Consider the following 22,412-nt stretch of genomic DNA (forward strand, 5'->3'; position numbering starts at 1 on the left):
GTGACAGTGCCGATCGGATTAGGCAGTCCAGTGAGCATATACAATTGTACGAGTACATTTACGTGATTTACGGTACAGTTGATACCTCTTTGGGGGAAGTTCTTTGGAGGTCTTACAGCTTACATAAAACCAAGTTTCATAGCGCTCCATCGAATTCTACTTACTCCATCTTTATCCAGTTGTACCGACTGCACAACATCGCCCCTTTTTAACCACCTACCCCCTATTTTATTCTGTGTAAGGGGGTAAACAAGTACCTGCACCTGGCTCTCTCGAATGGAACCGTTGTGCATATCCCCAAGGTCTAAACTGCCTTCCTAAGCTTGGACCATTTCCCCACCACGCTGATCCACTGCGGGTTGGTTCACATATCTAGATGTGCTGAGCTACCACATACCCCCCAGGACGTGATCCACCCGGGCCGCAAGTTCCCGCTGAAGGACAGCATGCTCCACGCGCAGTTCGTGACCGTGGTGAAGATACGTCCCACATGCGAGACGCTCCAGCTCAAGTACAACGCCGCCATGACGCGGCTCTGGAACGGCCACCCGCACGACGAGGACAGCGACGAGCTCCTGTGCGCCGTTGATGTGAGTTGTGCAGTTCATTTGGACTTGGAGCTACGCTATCAAGCCTATCTATCTTTTAGAATCTATATCGGCATTCCAATTTCTTTTCGTATTTTTATATGGTCGGGTCACAGAACTAGGTACTACCTCTGTCGAGATATACCTAGTTCGGTGGGTCGGGTAGTTCCCTAATAGCAATAACTACTGTAGCCCCTTAGGTACCTAAGTACCATCGCACCACATACATGAAATACTAGTTAACTACATAAAATAGATAGCATAATTTAATGATAACCTACTTATATTTTTTTCAGCCAACTCGCTTTGGGCAATTATGTCATGTAAGATCACGGAGTAATATTATTAGTGACTATTAGGTATTATCGTGGTAGGTATTATAGTACCTAATTATAATGTGTATGTATGATATTATGAACTTTTTACTGTAGATATAGTTTACAACGTTATTTAATTTTACATGTTGGTTACACCTACAGATACAATACGCTTCTTCAGAGAAACGGCAGTAATTAAAAAAACAGTCTATTGTTTATACTTACCACTAACTTAAAATGTCTGGCTACCATACAAACAGCATAGCTGCGTGAACTATTAGACCCCCCGCAGACTGCAGACTTTTAGTCGGCCGATTGTTTGGTCGGGCTCTTAATCAGTATGGAGATGTATGGTAGTGCGCACATTCAACGATTATGTATCGGCCGATACTCCATACTGATTAAGACCCCCCGCAGACTGCAGACTTTTAGTCGGCCGATAGTTTGGTCGGGCTCTTAATCAGTATGGAGTAACCGATACATAATCGTTGAATGTGCGCAGTACCATACGAGTACATCCATACTGATTAAGAGCCCGACCAAACTATCGGCCGACTAAAAGTCTGCAGTCTGTGGGGGGTCTTATCATGATTTCATACATTCCCAGGGCACGTTCGGGTCGCCGTTGATCTGCAAGAACACGGTGGTGGGTCTGCTGGTGTCTCCGGACGCACAGTGGACCAACTGCACGGGCAAGTCCAACATCTTCCACCTCATCGGCTCGCCCGACCTGCATAACTTCTTCAACTGCACCCAGAAGTGAGTGTAGCGGCCCCGGCTGCGGGAGGGTTGGTGGACCTGGGCTTCAAGTCTGCTAAGGAATGGCGGCTCAATGTCTAAAGGGTTTACCGACTTTAGTTATCCGTTTTCTCTTGGTTAATGAGTCCCAGTACCTAGTATACGATATGAAACACTTAACACTTATTAGAGTTTATATTAATGTTAGTTCTTTAGAAAAGATGCAATAAGAAAATATGCTGCCGACACACAACTGTGCCGCCATTCCTTAGCAGACTAGAGGCCCTGGGTCATTGTTGTCAAGGAGGCCTACGTCCAGCATTGACTGCTGAAGATGTTGAGTATGTTGAACGCAGCCGATTCGAAATTCAGCTGCTCAGCCTGTTATTTACATATTACGCCATAAACAATTTAATTAACTACTTACCTACATTACAATCATCTAAAAACTACTTCCCTTAAGTTTAAGATACAAGGGTTTGTTGCTCTTACCACAAAACTAAACACAACGTCAGACTTCTATTTTAGCGCTGGCTGGCTAATAAACATGTATAAAACTTTTGGTAATTCCGAAATATTCTCTATTATAAACGAGGCGCTCTTTAACCCGTACGTGACTGTCGGCAGACTATTCGACCCCGAGTTCACGGTGGACCAGGTGGCGCTTCGCAAGAAAGTGTACGAGAACGGGCAGCCGGACCTCCAGGACATGAACTACGACAACGTGCTGGCGGACTTTGACGAAGAGTCCGAGAACTGGGAGGAGGAGCAGTTCGGGGGATAGTGCCCTGAGGGCCGGGCAGCAGTCAGCGTGATGCCCGGATCTTAGTCTGCGTGTACGAAACTCGCGATGGGCGTTCGTACACAACGCATAATGCATTTGATTACATCGCCGTCGAGCCGCCTCACCGGCCGTCGCTCACCCCGTCGCAAGTTTCGTAACCGCGCAGACTTAGAATAGTTAAGAAGTATATTTTTAAGAAAACATGGAGCTTAATTAATTTGTCGTTTAAAAATAAACGTCTTCGGGAGTTTTGTCGCAAGTATTTTTTATTTAATTTTAACCCGCGAATATCTGTCCTCCAATCTTTAGGGAGGAAGGAGCTAGGAAAATGCTAAAATAAAATAGGTTTTGTTTTAAACCAGCCTATGACATTATGAGTAAGTACGTATGATTCATTAGGACATTAAAATGAACACACTTTTTAAACCACTTCATATTGTGTATTTCCAGATAATAATATTACCTAATAATAAAATAATCAAACAATAAAACTAAATACCTACTCATACAAATGTTTTAAATCCAATTTAATACACCACATTCATTTGTGACACTGAGCGAGGGTGGTATGTATCATGTATGTACTCGTACATACGAATCCACGATGTTCAACGGTAAAGTAAATACTGAGTAAATACATAAATTAATGAGTAAATTTAAATAAAGTGACAGGTGTTCGTTCGCATCGTGGTTGGTATTTTTCAACATTTGAATTCAATCGTTTATTGATTGTAAAATCGCAAAGAAGGACATCGTAGTTTTTATTATCTGAAACAGAAGATTATATTATTATTTTAACATCTTATTTTATTAATAAAAAGCAATAGCAGACGAACCTAATTTGCTAAGAAACTGTGGCATTTTTAAATGATCCAAGCTTATCAAAGCTCTTAAGATCTTATGCACAAGCTCCCATTACAGACAGCCAGCGGCCGCTACACGGGTTAGTTATCGACGTCGATAAACTCGTTTAATGCGCGTTCCACCAATAACAGCGCTGTATTTATGGCGAATGACGAAATAGCGACGTTTATAAACATCAAATACGAACCCGTATAACGGCAGCTGGTGCAAGCACTAACACTACCGTAACACCCTAGAGGTAGAACAGAATATAATGCAATATTCTGCATTCATTCTTACTTGGCACAAAAGGTAAACAATCTTTATATGTCTTTTTATTTGAATATACCTACTAGATTTTATAATAAAACATAACAACCAATAAAATACTCAGTAGCAAAAATTACAGTGTATTTTGATTCACACACACAAAGATTGACTACCTTTTATGGCAAGTAAGGACAAATGGGTTATACCGCGGTCATGGTCTCCACGCCGACGGGGACCATGCCCATGGCGGTGACCTGCAGAGGCAGCTGGATGCGGCTCAGTATGAACTTCATGGACTTCTGGTTGCTCACGTTCATGCACTCCCACGGGCTCAGGTAGACGGAGTCTATCAGCTTTTCCCCCTTGAAAAGACATGAGTATAAGGCCGGCGCCAGACATAGTGATCAAAGTTTGAGCACACTTTTTCCAAACTTTGAATAAACTTTATGTGCACAAATAGTATCTGCCAGACTTGTTTTCAAATGCTTTGCGGACACAGTTACCGCAAAGATCGCTGACAGAATGGACGACGATTTTGTTGACTCCGTCACTCTGTTTTATATGAGTGCCTTTAATTTTTATATACTTTCAAATAAAAATTAAAGTCTTCTACTGTAACTGGTACGGAGAAATTATTTTTTATTCTAATCCATGCGTCATTCCCCAGATCCCTGTTTTTTCGGATTCCATATTGAGGGTTCTGATTGAAGTAGCACAATGAATTCTATAACTGCGTTATTACTGCACTCCATTATTGACGCTCAAACAAACAAAATACAACTGCTCTTGTCAAATGCACACGCGATACTAAACACTGCAACAAGTGTGGCAGGCTGCACAAACTTTGAATTTTGTTTACTTTGATTTGCGCGGAAAAACCGACAAGACATGGCAAACTACAAAGATGTGTTCAAACTTTGCACCAATACGCAAATGTCAGTGCCACACTTCGCGACTTTGTAGTGTGTTCAAACTTTGATCACATGTCTGGCGCCGGCTTAAAGCTAAGTCGCTTTTCGCGTGTGTCTGTGTAGCAGTATTGCATGTATGCTTATAATATAAACACAACTTGCGTTGATGCGGTTTATTAAATAGACAGTGATTGATGAGAAAAGCTTACTTATACGGTGTAATTTTTTTACATCAATTCCCACAGGAAAACGTTTTAACCGAAGCTCGCGGATAAATTTAGTATAGGTACGCAATTAATGTAATCCTTTGAAAACGTACGTAAGTATAATCCTAACTAATAATATTATAAATGCGAAAGTAACTGTGTCTGTCTGTCTGTCTGTTACTCTTTCAGGCCAAAACTACTGAACGGATTTGGATGAAATTTGGTATACATACGGTCTAGACTCTGGGAAAGAACATAGGCTACTTTTTATCCCGGAATTCCCACGGGAAAACTTTTTAAGGCGAAGCGAAGCGTGCGGGAACAGCTAGTTCTCTATATTTACCATATACCCGACTACTTCGAACACCACTGATATCTGCACGAGCTCGCCAAAGATGATGGCCGTCAGGGGGAGGAACCGCGCCAGCGCTTGCGGATCCTGGAATATTAACACTAATTTACCAACTACCTACCTATAGTATTTATTAGAAGTTAAAAAATTTAAAGTTTATCGGATATGATGAAGTTACACTATGATAGTTACACGTTGCCGTTGTTTAAAAGTGCCTAAATTGAAGTTTTAACTTAATCGGTTTCAGTATAAAATAAGTTACATAGGTATAAAGTATTACTTATGATATGATATTATAGATTACCTAAGTACCTACGTCACGACGTGCCTGTAGAGGTAACTTTTACAAAAATGTTTAACCATGGAAGTAGAAATGGATTTAACTTACGTTTTGAGAACATTCTAACAGCAAGATACACAGACTGACCAAATGAAATGAGTAGGTCAGGGCTAGTAGAGGGCCAAAAAATGATGATATATCATCCGCAAATCTGGAAAAAAATAATTAAGTACAGTACCTATATCACCTATATGTTAGAAAAAAACTTCGGAGTACGTATATACATATATACCACAAAACATAAACTCTACATCTGAATTCCATTTTGAAATAGCTACTATCGCATTTTACTCATCTCACTGTAAGCACATTTATAGTATAATACATACTCGACTATAAGCCGGTGGCGTATGACCATATCGATCAGCTTGCGATGCACACGCATGTTCTCCTGACGGTCGAAGAGTTCCACCGTGACCGGCACCAGCGACTCCTCGCCCTCCGTCTTCACCGACTCCGAGCTCTTCGGCCGCTCCAGATTCTCAAAATCATACATCAAAATCCGAATGTGCCCAATAATTTGGAACACCATCAACGATAGCAACAGATCAATGGAGCAAACTGACACGGAACAGTTCCACGACAGCCACAGGTTTAGGAATGTTGCTGCGTAAAAATGCTCATCTTGAGTGGCTCCCGGGAACTCGTAGAAGACTGCAAAGTCCATGGTGATGTTAGGCGGGCGGTGGCGCGAGAATGCCCCCATTCTGTAGTCGTTGTACAGAGGGGACATGTTGAACAGGGTCATGCCACACACCATTAGCGTCATCTGCATTATCGTGAAGTAGTACGAGACGAAGTCGGTGATCTTGTACACCTGGGAAGTAATGCAGGTTCATGAAGCAGTAGCGAAAAAGTGTGTCAGCCTAGGGTCGTTCTACTTTTACCATCTTGTTATAAAAATAAAAAGCTGTTTGATACCCATATTACAGGCTCTGCCTAGAGATCGGATGACTGTGTGTGAGATGTCCCTAGATATTATTATTATAAATGTTATGTGTTCGAGTAAATGTATCTAAGTACAAGATAACTTACTTTTTCATCGTACTCTCCCTTGTCTTTAAAGTGTATCAAATGGAAATCGTTAATGAATTTCTTGACGATCAAAGTGTACCCTTTGAAACTTGGCAAAGCGGTGCGGGTCTGAAACAAATGTAGATAGGTAGACAACAGTGCAAAGTTCAAAATGCAAATAATTTAATCGACGTAAAATGTGAAATATTACTAAGTAGGTAGTATAAAGTACACTGTAGATGTAGGCTATATTTTCCACAGTTATCTAAGGATAATGGAACGGATGATTCCCGTTGTGCGCGCGTTCGACTCGCCTGCCTACCTACCTAGTTCTTTATACATAGATACTCACGCCAGTAGCCAAAGTAAGAAAGCAGTTAATAATGACATGGCCGACGTCGAAGAAGCGGATGTTGGTCCGGTGGTTCACCAGGTAGTAGATCTGAGCCGCCAAGATCCCCGCGCACTGGTACGGCAGGGTCAGCCGCTGGAACCTGCGGGGTTACCACCACCGACACATTAGCCACTACAATCCTTAAGCTGCGTCGGTCGCTTGTCAAATGTGACGTAATTTGTCGACGGTTGATGTTCGGTGGTGGTACGGTAGTTGATGTAATTTAATGATGCTGATGATGATGTTCATGACTCTATGCTATATTATTAATGTCTGTAATACTGCTATAATGTGTGTGTAAGTTAAATACAACAGAATAATAATACCTGATGGGCAGCGCCACGGAGTCGCCGAACTCCTCGCCCGGCCACGCGCCGATGCTCCACAGGAACTTGGACAGAGCCTTTATGTACTTCACCTCGAGAGCCTTACTTCTCTCCCTTTGAAAATATATTACACATTGAATGGAGGCTACGTAATATTGCCTAGGTAACAGTGATATGAGGTACTATTGGCAGGTAACCCTAGAGCGAGTTTTTAAGCTTTGAATGATCCACATCTAATTTTAAAGATAGCAACGGGATAATTAAAGAGCCTAGACTGGGTCGTAGGCCTAAAAAGTAAATTTCAATTCTATGTTTTATTGTATTACTCATCATCATTATCATCTGCAGCCCATAGAAGTCCACTGCTGGACGTAGGCCTCTCCCAAAGCACGCAGCTGGATGCGAACGAAATTTCTGCTAAAATTAGTAAAAGTAGATTATTTAAATTAATTCTTAAATGGCTGGTTATCCGAGTAATTCAGAAACAATCTTACCCTGTTTGTATCATTTTTAGTTACGAGTCTTGAACTATGGTTACCATTAGACAATGGGCTAAGGAACTGTCTTCACCTTGAATAATATAAATGCAATAAACTTGATTTAATATATTTTTTACGATAAAGTATAATTTATTTCACGGTGAATTATTTTATTAACATATAAATAATTGATTATTTAATGAGCTGCTAATAATGGTGGTAGATTCAGAAGAATAGACATGATTACGTCTAGTAGTTAACCATACTTATACTTAACTTAATCATTATATCGCGCACATATTAAACTTATACCTATAAAATTCAACTCCTACCCAAATATTTCAGCATATTCGCCAATCCAAAGTGCTAGGGTCCAGTACCATAGCCCTATGCTGAGCTGGAATCCTCTTTGGCACCAAGTAGTACAGTTTTGTATGTAAGTTCTAATTCTAGTTTTAAATAGTCTGCCAGTTTTCCTTGTCTTGCATTTGTGGAATCAATTATTTTTCCTTTCTTTTTCACATGTAATCCACATGTTACGAAACTTATGCACAATAAGTAATCGTCTACTTCTCTTAGTGCAGGAATTTTCATACTACGATGTATGTAATAATATTATGTTTATAATATAACATCATGTTTTTGTAACTAACCTTTAATTTGTTCCATATTACAGGCAAGCAGCCAGCGCGTCCCATAATCAAGAATTTATAATAGAAATCGCAGAGCTTTATTAATTGAATTGAATGTTACAACAAAATTCAGGGTTGCCAAAAAATTACAGTAATGCTTGTATTGTCTAAAAAGTCTATAAGAAGCACGTTGTATCTGTTTATAATATGTCGGGCTGTATTTAGGTGAGGAAATAAAGAGGTAAACAGTCGAATATAAATAAATAGCTTTATTCACCAACATCTATAGACTTAACTAATACATTGGACTTAGTTAGGTACAAGATTTGACAGCAAACACAAGAAAAGAAACATTAACTAACCTCTTTTGGGTGAAAACAAGACAAAATTTAGGTATTAAATTTAATATAGTTAAGGTGTTTGGTTTGGATTCGTGAGTCATACGACAGAATAGTATGAAAACATTGATTTGACAAACCAAGAAACGTATAATTTATTCTATTCGAACTATGTAGGTATTATATGTATGCAGTACAGTTGAGGGCAGAGAAAACCGACCCCTCTCAGTATCATGGTCACTGTGACCGGGGTCACGTCTCTTTGCTCCACCTACCTAACTCCCACCAACGACCACTTATAGGCACATGAGTTAAATGTTATTTATATTATTTTGACACCGCATTAAAAAGTATAATGGTCACAGCACATGTATATAAGCGTAACGTAAACGGATCGCCTTTCTTTTCTTCTGTCGCGAGCTCGCGAACGCCTGTTTGATAGAATAGAATAAAGGCGATCTTATATAATTATGTGCTGTGGTACGATCACCAGTGTTGTGGACTTAAGTCGATACGAATTCGATAGAAAAGTCACTGGAAGTTTTACTAGTTTCCAACGTTACCGACAGGGGCGCTGATTAAGATGTCATACAAATGGGAGATTTTCACCCATAGACAAAAACCGATTAAAGAGGGCGCTAGTAAAACTTCATACTCAACAGCACTGCATTTTTTTTAGTCGCATGGATTCCAGTCCTTTTAGCCAATACAAAAACCCAATGGACGTGAATTCAACCATATGCAATAACTAGCTGTTATATTATGCATAATATTAAGTGTTAATTAATTTAAGACAGCTTTGTACCATTTATAAGATCTTCCGTCCCCTCAGAAGAAAGCAGCTCATAAAAACCGACAGGCCGGTTGCCATCTATTGGTAAATTTTGGAACTTTTAAACGTCAAAAGAAAATCTCCCACTGCTATCGAATTACGCTAGCGACTTGAGTTGACACACTTGTGATAGGCTTACTGTTTCTATAAAGGGTGCTTTGATATTGCATATCGATTATACCCCGTTTCAGCTACGACGATTTATGTGACGTTATGCATGAAGACTTCGTAAAACTGCGTTATCCCATAATACATATCGAATGAAATATTATTAATTGAAACGGATTTCGCAGTAGTATTTGTGCCTAAATTGGTATTGTGAACTGTCACAGGAATCAACGTAGCTGAATAGAGGTATTTATAGGTATGACTATGCTATAACTATCTTCCTGCATCAGCTTACGTTGGTGGGGATTTATACTATATTATACTATTTTGTTTTGTTATGGAATAAGTACCTATATAATCATGTTTTATAATATGTAAGTATATCTAAGACTATGTTAATGGTACCATGCAAGACACATGGTGTAAAGCGGATTATACGGTCTCGGTCATCTATATTATTTGACTTAATTTACGATTTAACATGGTATAATGTAAAATTGGATAAGTTGGTAAATATAAATATTTAGAATTCATTTACGCACTATAATTGTAGGTTTAAAAAATATTCTCTTGACTGTTCTCTACTGACTAATAACGAATATTTCAGTGTCATTATTAAAGGCAACTGTTTGAAATCTATTTAATTAATCTCACTACACAAGCCAATCCAAAAAAGAAACGAATCAAAAATGGCGGTTTGAAGGGGAAATTTTGCACCACTCGCAAAGTTAAAACTGAACTCGAGTAGTATGACGAGGGAAACCCTTATTAATTTAAAGTGAAGTATAGTGCTACCACTTAAAGAAAACCAATCTATTTCCTGTTAGGCTGTTTTTAACAACGTGTGGGATTCATCACACATGCGGGATTGCACCGCACGCGCTCAAACGTATGGCATCGCGAGATGCGGGAAAATGGCGGCCATCCCGCGTACGTGATGAATCCCGCATGTTGTTAAAAATAAAGACAGCGTCAGAATCTAGGATAGGACAGAAGAAATTATGAAGCGCCGCCATATTTTGTATTCGTTGCCTTACTGGCTGCTTATACTATAACTGTAAATGTTTGTTACTTTACTACGCTAATCATTAATGAGCAAGCATTTTCATAAAACAATATCTCTTAATAAAATATGAGTTTTGTTTCTACCATGTATGCACCGTATCATGGGATTTCCGGTATACATATAAGTACAGGTTACAGGTTACAATATTATCAGCAGTATATTTATACATACACAAAAACAAATGTTTCGCAGTGCAATTTCCTATTAAATACTGTAATTAAAATATTATGTTATGATGAAAGATTGTATTTATATCTACGAGTAGTTTAAAATTGACTTTCCTACATTGGTTTTAAATTTGAGTTTCTTCTCGAAAACTAACCACGAAACATGCACCGATAATCGGTCTCAACTCTCGATTCTCGACATATCTCGGAGTGGGTCAAATAAATTGGTTTAACTATAACATTTTCTTTAGCAAAACCAACATTTAATAACTTTACAATTACTAAAACTTTCATAATTTGCTTCAACCGATTGCTATAAAATTGCATACAAATAAATAACACTTAGCATTAAACAATAAAAATACCATTCGCTTGCTTTTTTAAAGAACTTAAAACTAAAATTTAGTTACAACAACTCAAACCATCGCTGTGCATAAACTAAGGCAAATTCACATTTCTCGCGTTTTGATAAGTATGTATTGTACAATTATTTATATTTCAAACTAGTAAATAACAGTGGTCTGTCTAAAACATAACAGTAGTATAGATACAGAGCCTAACCATCAAATAGCCACACGATAAACATTGTAAGTATAAATACTCATGTCAAATTTCGGCTTAAACACCCACTAAAAGCGTTTTATATTCTAATATTTCATTTAATTTAGAATCACTTGACTCAAGGAATCACCGCATGGCTGGAAAGTAACAAGTTTTTTCAAGTTAAGTCCTCTTATCGAAAAATACAACCTTTTAACCCATTTCTCCATCAAGTATCCTATTCCAAACTCATAATTTTCATCACAAAAAGCTGATAATTATAATAATAATTAGGTAGCAGCCTACCATACAAAACATAAGTAACTGGTACTATGACATAACCCTAATAAACAAGCTACAAGTGTCAAAAACTAGGAAAAATATATTTTTTAGCCCTCATACACCCCTTGAAAACACAACAATTTCACATTTTTGTTTACAATAATTGCTATTAAACATTATATCATATATTTTTTTACTTACTGGATTACCGATGAATGTATTTAGGCGAGATTAATATAATATAACAAAATTTTATTACTATAATTCATACATTTTAAATCTATTTTTAATTTTATTATCACTATTCTGAACTCTATTGAATATTTTTGGCAATGTAGTAAATTAATAATTATTCATGTCTGTTAAAAGTCCTAACCAGGATACATAGGCCCGGAAAAATTCACATTAAGGGTACTTACGAAGTAGAGATAAGCTAGGAGCGTAAACATCTATACAGCATTGTAGGCCAGGTCCGCTTCTCATTTCAAATTATAATGAATAATATTAAAAGCAAGAATAACACGCCTATTAGCACCAGTATAGCGATCCACTGCCGTCGATCTGAAACATAAAAAGTATGTCCTGTTGAATATTATTTCGTGTATTTATTTTAAACATACGTAACACGTATTTCTTTATAAATATTAAAGATAAGAGTTAAATTATGACTCCGTGCTAATTACTAATTTGCCTGGCTACCATTTTTATGACGTACCTATTTCGTGACATTTGACGCGATTTGTCGGGGCTTATAAGGGATATCATGTATAACGCTTACCATTGTTCATGTGCAGTACTTTGGCGACTTTCTTCATTGTCGAGTCGAGTTTGGACTCAGTGTTCTCCAGTTCTGTATTGAGATCGTCCAGCATACTGAAATCAGTAATAACATTATGTTATTGTAGTTTAAAGCAGATTAACCGCAACCTTGGCCGTCGATCGATTGAATATAATATCAAGCTATGTCCATAATTATATTGTTAAAATAATTGTTCTTATTATGTCGGTGGCAAACGCAAGAGCTCAACTAGGGGTTGTCACCGTAGTGAAAGGATTTGGTCACTCAGATTAGCATCAGTCCCTGACACATACATAGTATTTAATTAATGATGATTAACTGCCAGTTTCTATAACTCTATCTATCCATGACTGGTAGTTACTTTCATACGATTTTGACATAGTCAAAAGTAACTACCAGTTATCGATAGATAGAGTTATAGAAACTGGCAGTTGACTGACATGCCATCTATCCGACAGCTTACTACTACTATAGGTAATTTAGTTATTACGAGCGATCACAAATGATTTGACATAAGTATCATAATAATCATTACTGCTGGACATAGGTCCCTCCCAAAGAGCGCCACAACGCTAGGTCCTGGGCCTTCCTCATCCAGCCACTACCGGCTACCATCCATTGCCGAAATGATTGTCAACCGTAGACTTCAATCGATTCAGAATTGTTTGGTATACCTAACTCATTTATCACAAAATTTGTGCGTTAGACTAGTTGAACCTCCGAGACGACGCTATGGTCTTCGGTCCAGCAGGCAGGAGGGCTTCATGTGGCGTTTACCCACGAACGAGAGATGTCGTGCAATCTGCACGTTTAATACAACGTGATAGAGTCGTAGCTCGCGCAACAGCACTCCGAAACTTTGTGTTTCGTAGTATAGAGTAACCCCCCAATGTGTGAAAGTTTTATAAATAGAAGTTAAAAAAAGTTGCTACATACACAGCCTGTTCGTCGAGCTCGTTCCCGATCTGTCTGGAGACGGTCTTGAGCGAGCCCACGGAGTGGCTGATCACCTGCAGCTGCTCGTCCTGGCTGATTAGCATCTTCTCCTGGAAAAACAATGGTATTTTGTTGGTTATATTCTCCTAAATGTACTTAAATATGGCAGACGGCGTTATTAAGCTAGCCCTTTCCTTAGTAATTTGGTGCTGTTGTTACTGGAGCTTTTTCATTGATCGCGAGTGTATAACACTATGTATAATAAGAAGACTTTTAGTGCGTTGTATTTGTATACAGGGTGACTTTTTAGTCATTAACGAAATTTTTTCCATGAGTTAGGTATGTACAATAGAGTCGATTTCAATGAAAAAATTAGTAGGTAAATTTTTCATGATTTATTTTTTTTGTATCCCGAAATATTGGTAAAATATGGTCACTGAGTCACTGAGCAATAAATGTTAAAAGCGATAGGTTTCTCACGAAACAAACAAAGCCGAAATTAGACCTTATTGCCGCCATAAACCAATAAACTCTCGTTTAGCGTGAGAAAGGGGCGGAGCTTCATTTTGCAAAGGATGCCGCCGCTAATGGGTAATGCGTCATCGATCTGACGTCAGTCGCCTGCGCACCGCCGCGTCACACGTGTCTCCGTTTACTCAAAAACCTTTTTTCTTTCGACGCGCGCGCACCCCGGGCCGACTTGTGTTGTGTTTGTGTGTGTGTGGTAAATGTATTCTAACCAAGAGTAGGAGTAGGTATGTTGAAGAGTCCCAAAATAAGATAATTGTCGCTTTCGAGGAAGTGAAAAATTACATTGTGGTGTTAAATAAATTAAAATACAATGAGTTGAAAGTGTTGTGACGTGCCAGACTTTGTGTAGATGTGTAGAAGGGACTCCACTTCGAACAATTTGATACTTCATCAATTGTTCATCACTTACAGTGATTGAGGAAGTGTGTGCTAATTACGGTGTTGCGGTAATGTCCCCTTGGATTTGGATTTTTTATTGATTTGAAAGTATGGGGAAAATCATTGAGCAACTTATGAATTTATTTGAAACTAGCTGTTCCCGCGAGCTTGGCTTCGCCTTAAATAGTTTTCGTGTGGGAATTCCGCGATAAAAAGTAGCCTATGTTCTTTTTCAAGGACGAGACCATCTGTATACCAAATTTCATTCAAATCCGTTCAGTAGTTTTGGGCGTGAAAGAGTAACAGACAGACACAATTACTTTCGCTTAGTAAGGATTCGCGGGCAAGTGGGCGTGGCCAGACGCGCTACTCGCGCTACTCGCGCACGGTGACCATGATACCCCATTTACACTCTCGCACGAGTGGCGAGGCGAGCGACAAGGCGAGGGGCGAGGCGCGAGTGTGAACAGACGCTCGTGGCTCGCCTCCTCGCTCGCCTCGCCACTCGCGGCGCTCGCGTCCGGAGCGGTTTTTGGGGCACGAGTCAAAGGAGCTCGCGTCGCACGCGAGTGAGTGTTTACACTCGCGCGTCCGCTTCATTCTGGCTTCTACATCGTGCCGCGCAGGTTGTGTTCGTCGTCGTATAATTATAACGTAGTGTTTTTTCCTCAGTTGTATAATGGAATGGTCGCAAGACGAAACATTTAATTTCATATAAGTAAATATTTCAATAAAATAATAATAATAAAAAAACACTGAAACGTAAGAAATAAAAGCAGTACTTACCTGCTTAGATATATTAGTACTTTCACATAGAATAGGTCTAAACCATGTCTAAACCTTAAATTATTTCTTACGTTTTAGTGGTTTTTTGAAGTCGTTTTTTTATCATTATTTTATTTTATTACTTATTTATACTTAGTTTATTTGCAATAATTGACAATCAAAACTTTCGAACAAAATGAACTAGAGAAGGCAAAAGGTGATCCAAAAGCAATGTGGCAGACGATTAAGAAAATTGCTAATATCAACATTAAATCAGCACCATCAAATGAGCTTCTTAAATTATCTGATAATGTTTTAAATTCAGTAAACATAGTTAATAAATTTTTTTCGGGAGTAGGAAGAAACTTGGCCAGCAAAATAGAAACTCTCAAAATTGAAGGGGACCCCGCTTTTAAAATATTAAAAAACCCTTGCCCCAACTCTATGGGTATGCTGGAGGTAGACTGTGAAGAGGTGGAGGGGATTATCCTTAGTCTCAAAAACTCCAGTGCTGTAGGTTGGGACGGTATTCCTACCTCTATAATAAAAAAAGGGCGTCATGTTCTTGTGCCTATAATGTGTCACATTTTTAATCTTTGCATAGGCAAGGGTTGTTTCCCAAAAGTTTTTAAAAAAGCGTTAGTTCATCCTATACATAAGGGTGGGAGCGGGGACAGTGTCAACAACTATCGGCCTATCTCTGTCCTTACTGTTTTGTCCAAAATATTCGAAAAAATATTGAACAAAAAGCTAATAAATCACCTAGATAAAAATAACATCATTTCAAAAAATCAATTTGGCTTTAGAAGTGGGAGGTCTACTGAGGATGCGGTCCAAGGCCTAACAGAGCACATAGTTAGAGGCTTGGACAATGGTCTCAAAACTGTTGGCATCTTCTTAGACCTCTGTAAAGCGTTTGACACCGTCTCCGTCCCCCTCCTTCTTAGTAAAATGGAACAATGTGGCATTCGCGGCATTGCGCTAGATATCTTTACAGATTATCTTAAAGATCGATCTCAGAGAGTTGTTATCGGCGAGCATACAAGTGATGAAGAATTAGTTTCGGCGTTCCGCAAGGTAGTGTCCTCGGACCTACCTTGTTCCTTATTTATATTAATGAATTATGTGACTTCATCATACCGAACTGTAAAATTATCACTTATGCTGATGATACAGTTTTACTTGTTCAAGCAAAATCTTGGCCTGAGGTTCATCAGCTTGCTGAGTTCGCTCTCCATAACGTTATGATCTGGCTATCCAAAAATCTTTTAACATTAAATATTGAAAAAACTAAATTCATTACATTCTCCATAAGACGTTTTTCCCAACCTCCCCCATCTTTTACATAAATAGCACATAGATGTGATAATGCTACTAATAGAACCTGCTCTTGTCAAAACATACTGAGAACAGATCATATTCGCTACTTAGGCGTTATAATTGACAGTGTTCTAAGCTGGAACCAGCATTGTACACAGCTTATTTCACGCATACGCAAACTAATTGTTGTCTTTAAAAGATTAAGAACTGCCGCAAATCATGTCATATTAAAGATGATATACTTTGCCCTTGCGCAGTCTATCATTAGTTACTGTATTGTAGTATGGGGCGGCTGCTGCAAATCTCGCCTACTTAGAGTTGAGAGAGCGCAAAGATGTGTGTTAAAAGTAATGGCGTATAAGCCTATTATTTTCCCCACTACTGAAATATACTCTTACTGGAACGTCCTTTCGGTGAGGAAGCTCTTTTATATTAATGTAACTTTACGAAAGCACTCCAATACTCCTTTTGATCCCCATTACATAACTCTTCGACGTAGGCATGATCTTGTATGCTCTTTTGAGAAACATAAAACTGTTTTTGCTGGACGTTTTTATTATTATATCAGCTCTATTCTATACAATAGGATTAATAAGAAGCTTAACATCTATCCCATGACACTCCGTGAGTGCAAGCTTGCGGTCACTACATGGTTGCTTTCACTATCTTACGATGATACTGAGAGTCTTATCTCAATAATTAAATAATTTCATTAACTTAACTAATTGTATAAATGAATAATACTTTCTATACCTACTTATGTAAAAGAAAACTACTTATATTTTAGTTAATTTAGCCTAGAATCTCTGTACATTGTTACTTGTTCGATCAGGAAATCGTAATAATTTGTTTTTAAGGTGGGCGTTAATGGCTGCGCCACAGTGTTACACTATTTGCAGTTATTAACGTTTCAATTTGTTTAATGTATTAAGTGTTCTTGATCCAAATAAAGATTTTTATTATTATTATTATTATTATCAAAATTAAGAAGCAAATGATACCTATAAGTCCTACTAGTCAGTAGTAAACATGAAGTAGTTGCTATATACCTACCGTTGAGGAGTTCCCTTGACTACCTTCCGTTTCCATCATCAGATCAGCTCAAGGTCACCATCATATTATTTTTTAATGTTAAAAATATAGGTAAGTACCTATGTACTTTCTAAATTTCATTAACTACAATCGGTTAATAGGTACCCAAAATGGAAATTCATAGCCTGTTTTTAACCCTTTACCAACCCTTGGAGGTGGAATCAAAATTTGAAAAAAATGGGACCACATGGGATCTCAACCCAATACATAAAAAAAAGAATTTTCAAAATCGGTCCATAAACGGCGAAGTAATCGGTGATCATACATAAATTCTTTATTGTTGCGGCTAAAACTTCGACGTCCTCCATCGTTGCTAGCTCAAAGACAACTGAACTCTGCACGAGAGTGTAAACACCCACTCGCGTCGCACGCGAGTAGGTGTTTACATTCGCGCCTCCGCACGAGTGACGAGGCGAGTGAGGAGGCGAGGGCCGAGGCGAGAGTGTAAATGGGGTATGAGTCTTGGTTTTCTGGAGAAAACTTTGTGTGCCAATATCTTATAATTTTAGTACTGAAAGGTACTGAAAGAAAATACACGTAAGTTATATTTTTAACCAAGGAATGTTATATTACAATTTCGTTAATGACTAAAAAGTCACCCTGTATAAATCACTATTATTAATGCAAAAGTTTGCAATAGTTCGCGATTTTCATGAAATTCGGTATCCAGCAAGCTGACACCCTGTATGTAATTAATGCAGGCAACATTTATTACGGAACTCCCACAGATATAATAAATATAATAATGTCCTCCTAGCCGAATTTCGACCACGGCGGCCAATCTCAACTGAGATCAGCCATCTACGCAGGAGTAGATTATAGTGCCCAAGTGTGTGCGCAGTACACAGGAGCACTCTCTGTTCCATCACTCTCATAGCCCAATGGGACGGATTGACCGACACGACTGGAGAGAGCTAGGCGCAGGACCGACTGTTTTACATGCCCATCCGACAGCATGGATCGTTTCACTGTTTCGGACATCAGGTGATCAGCCTTCTATGTCCTAACCAAACTCAGAACCACAATTTAGAAACACAAATTGATGGTCCCACCCGGGAATCGAACCCGGGACCTCTGGGTCATGAAGCGAAGCTTCTACCACTAGGCCACAGATAACTTTGTAACCGAACCACTCGGGAAAATATTTAAAACTCACCTGCATAGAGTGAACATCCTGCTCATACGGGTCAAACGTCGGACTATCCGTCTGGTTGGCCAGCTTCGAGTACTGGGAGTACTTGGGCGTGGATGTCCAGGAGGTGGCAAAGTGGACGGGGCTCTCGGAGCCCAGGAGCGGCTCGCGCGCCGTCCCGTCCGCGTCGCGGTTGCGGTTCAGGCTCATCTTGGTTTTCATCACCTGCGTTGAGAGTGAGGTTAGGGAGAGTTAGTGGATTGTTTGACAGGCACTGGTAAGCAGCAAGTAAGACTGATGTATTTAAACTATAGAATAGAGTATAAACTAGCAGCATTTAAAAAATATTCTTCTCTTCTTTTTTCTCATAGTTATGCATAACAATTTATTTATTTTTGTTCTACTTTGTTAGGTTATTTATCACAAACTTACTTATTGATAAGTACTTTTTTCTTTTTCTTTTGTCAGTTAATTTAATTGTAGTTAACTCATGTAAAATCATTAAATAACTTTTAATTAGCTAAGTTAATTTAGGGACACCTGTAATTAGCCTTACTATTAACTTTAAGCTGTGTGAAATTTATTATTGTTACGCTGCGCTGTTGGTATCCTGAATAAAATATATATAAACATAAACATAAAGTAAAGTAAAGTAAAGTAAGTAAGTATGGATATGTCGCAGGCATCTGGTTGAATCTCCTTTTTGGTTGAATCACTAGCCCGTTCATTGGAATGCGCTACTCAATTGTATGACTAGGCCGAATGTTGATTGTACAAGCTTCACAAAACAGATAGATGATGAAACTGCTGAAAGAATTTAGATTAAATTTGGTGTGCAGGAAACTGACACCCTGGATTAACATATTGGCTACTTTTTATCATGGATTTTTCATGGGAATTGCGAGGCAAGGCTTGCGGGAACTGCTGGTGATCAAATAAGTTACACAAAAAACAAAATGAAAACGAACAAACTCTAAGCTGAAATGTGCATAATCAGTATTCACATACCTTGACTTCTTGTTTAGTAGCTTCAATGAAGGTTCTCCTTTCACTGATCTCCTTGTTGTCAATCTTAAACTTGGATGAGTTTCTTTCCACTATGCGTGGATTGTATGGTTATGGAAACAACAGTATAATCAATTGGTTCAAATTACATTCAGCACTGTCAAATGTATAAACATTTTTTTACAATCTTTATTTAAAATTACACAAAGCATACATAGAAGTTATTCCTAGTTTCATCAGGGGATGAGGTGCAATAAAGGGAAAATCAACTAGTGACATAAACCCATAAACTGTACTTTATACATAAACTTGGAGCATCTTGGATGGTCAGGGACCAATGTTTATAAATCAAACTGTATAAACTGTGCAATAAAGAATTAAATAAATAAAATAAATAAACACTGGGACAAACTCTAGTCTAGCTCAAGTGTTGTCACATGTTGCATATTGCCTAATCACTCATTGAGACTCTCAATTTGAGAGCTCTTTACACTTATTTTCCTATTGTTTTTCATGTATATTTAAAAGGATATAGATAGTGTCTTCTAAGTCTTCAAGGTCCCACTCGATGCTTCGCAGAGCATTCCGGAGTTCCGTTGACGTCCATTCCACTTCAGGGCTGCTTGGTATCACAGGGCACTTGGATATCTCCTGCCAGCGGAGGTAAAGGCCACGGGTTTTGTTCAGAGCTTTAAACACCTCACTGAAACATGAGAGATTTTTATAATCTTAACCTTACATCTATTACTGAGGAATATATTGGGAAGTTAGGAAGAATAGATAGTCAATTAAGATACATTTAGTGAGATAAAGGATTATGGCTTCTTTTTCAGCTTCTGTAAAAATTATTAATTTGTAAATTTAGTTAGTTAATATTACTTATATGATTCATTACCATGAGACATGGATAAAAGAGTAAAACTCCAACTACAAAGACTAGTGAATACATCTAGCTCTATTATTATTATACAAATACGATATAACTTCAACATTATTTTATTTTATTTTTTAATTAGTAGGTATCCACATCACACTCTGATTTATAATTTTAACTACATTGATTATTTTTAAAATATTGCACTAATTTTTAAGTTTTACCTACATAAGGTTTTGTTTTTATAGTTTTTAAGAACATTTTTACTTTTCAAATTGAGAAACTGTTTTTATTTTATTTTTGTTTTTGTTTCCTTTATTAACTTATTAACTTTTTTACGTTCGAAGACATGCATCCTAATAAATGTAAAGTTTGTTTTTGTATAATTTAAATTTCAAATTGTCAAACTACGCCACCTGACTATATTTAAACAAATTGTTAAACTGTTTACTGGCTGTCCACGACACAGGCCTAGCCTAGTGTGGTAGCCCTTGCTATATCACCACCTTTAAATTGTTACCAAACACTGCAACCTATACTTTTTGTATCGTAATCTTAAATTTAAATAAATATTTTTCATTTTCATTTTCTCTAGTCTCTATGCTCTGATAGTGGCTTTATTTCTTTCCAATAACTTTATCATATTTTATTTCATGTACATTACAATATTATGAATATCATACTACATGTTAAGATATTAGGAGCCAGTCTTCACACTGGTTATGTCTCAGAAGGACACAACAAAGGGTTATAAAAACACTTCAATTAACATGTTCTTGATTGAAATAGCATAGGTCACACTGGCACTGGCTATGTAAATATATATATGATTGCAGGCACCTAAAAATATTCAAACTCTGACCTTAACACTCCATATGCTGCAGTTGGAATGTTGAAGTGTTAACAAGTGCTTACTTACTCTTTAACGACGTAAAATGGATCCTCCAAAGTCATGACAAATAAAGAAGACAGTAAATGTCTGGTTTAGGACATGAGTCGCGAAGTATAACGAGATCAGCACAACCAAACAAAATATACACAATGTCCGTCACTAAAAAACACAAGCCATCTCTAGACGGACCCTTAGCCTAACCCACAAAATATCGACAACTCCACCTACCCATATAGTATGGAAAGTCCACAAAAGAGTCGAAGTGGAGGATATTTTCCGTCCTTTGCTGCCCCGTGCGGAGGATGCGCAACGAGCGGGCCACACTGCGCAACCGCGCGGCTCTGGTCCCGAACTCACGCCGAGGAGGAAGATTTACACATCAGCCACCCACTAATCTCCAACCCAACCCCCTGTGCCACCCTAAAAATGTATTTTTATCCAAGTTCAAGCCCAATAACAAGGCGACGCAAAGTATTCACTAATGAAACTGTCACTGTCAGTGTCAACTGTCAAAAATGAAACACACTGACGGTCATTAACTGTCAAAATGTATAAGACTGTGATCATTTTAATTTAAAAAAAAACATTACCCTCCTCCTTCTGCAGACGGGTAAAAAAAATATGCTTTCAGATGGCTTTCAGTAACGTGAAGCCAAGGAACATAGCTTGTTGAAGCTGTAGAAACCATAGAATTAATAAATTTACATTCAACGGTTAGCAGCAGCTCAGCAGCAGCAGCGTCAAAGCTTTTCATCACGACCCCTTACGTCCCCACTGCTGGGGCACGGGTCTCCTTCCAATGAAGGAAGGGTTTTAGGCCTCGTCCACCACGCTGGCCTAGTGCGGGTTGGTGGACCCCAACGCAAGCAAGCTTGTGCTGAGAGAGTTGTCGGGTAAGTGGGCAACCCGACTGTCAGATGTTTTCAAGCCGCCCGAAGGCCTCTGACTAGGCTTAACGACTGCTGCCGAAGCAGCAACCGGGACCCACGGCTTAACGTGCCGTCCGAAGCACGGAAGCGTCCAGAAAAGAACCACTTGAAATCGGTCACCCATCCAATGGCTGACCGTGTCAGTTGTCGCTTAACCTCAGTGATCAGTTACGATCACTGAAGCCTGCTAGACTACGGACGCGTCAAAGCTTATGTTACTACTAAACTCACGT

General features: G+C 38.6%; 3 protein-coding genes across 4 annotated transcripts in view; 1 reads left to right on the forward strand and 2 right to left on the reverse strand.

The window, feature by feature from the left end:
* LOC105382690 overlaps positions 1-2,738 on the forward strand; it is a 49,154-nt gene extending 46,416 nt beyond the window's left edge. Inside the window, exons 3-6 of one of the 2 annotated variants that reach the window (XM_011552617.3) lie at positions 405-590; positions 884-910; positions 1,512-1,663; positions 2,270-2,738. In XM_011552617.3, the coding sequence (XP_011550919.3) occupies positions 405-590; positions 884-910; positions 1,512-1,663; positions 2,270-2,426 (522 nt within the window). In that variant the 3' untranslated portion in view covers positions 2,427-2,738. The remainder of the gene's footprint in view (positions 1-404; positions 591-883; positions 911-1,511; positions 1,664-2,269) is intronic. The other variant, XM_048633017.1, reaches the window with a different exon arrangement.
* A 402-nt stretch (positions 2,739-3,140) lies between these two features.
* On the reverse strand, positions 3,141-7,590 carry LOC105382691 (odorant receptor 13a-like). Its single transcript, NM_001305486.1, is given in 9 exon segments — positions 3,141-3,194; positions 3,746-3,901; positions 5,000-5,095; positions 5,397-5,499; positions 5,678-6,165; positions 6,384-6,491; positions 6,715-6,856; positions 7,083-7,196; positions 7,577-7,590. Coding segments are annotated over 9 exon segments (1,275 nt in total).
* A 1,823-nt stretch (positions 7,591-9,413) lies between these two features.
* Positions 9,414-21,471, reverse strand: LOC105394501 (syntaxin-6). The gene is made up of 7 exons (XM_011566409.3): positions 21,278-21,471; positions 20,018-20,187; positions 19,488-19,582; positions 18,504-18,704; positions 13,262-13,371; positions 12,305-12,399; positions 9,414-12,087 (listed from the first exon to the last, which is right to left on the reverse strand). The coding sequence occupies exons 1-7, from the start codon at positions 21,310-21,312 to the stop codon at positions 12,011-12,013; spliced, it is 783 nt and encodes a 260-aa protein (XP_011564711.1). The 5' UTR covers positions 21,313-21,471; the 3' UTR covers positions 9,414-12,010.
* Positions 21,472-22,412: the final 941 nt, after the last annotated feature.

Source organism: Plutella xylostella, chromosome Z (assembly GCF_932276165.1).
Source record: "Plutella xylostella chromosome Z, ilPluXylo3.1, whole genome shotgun sequence".
In the NCBI taxonomy this organism is placed as follows: domain Eukaryota; kingdom Metazoa; phylum Arthropoda; class Insecta; order Lepidoptera; family Plutellidae; genus Plutella; species Plutella xylostella.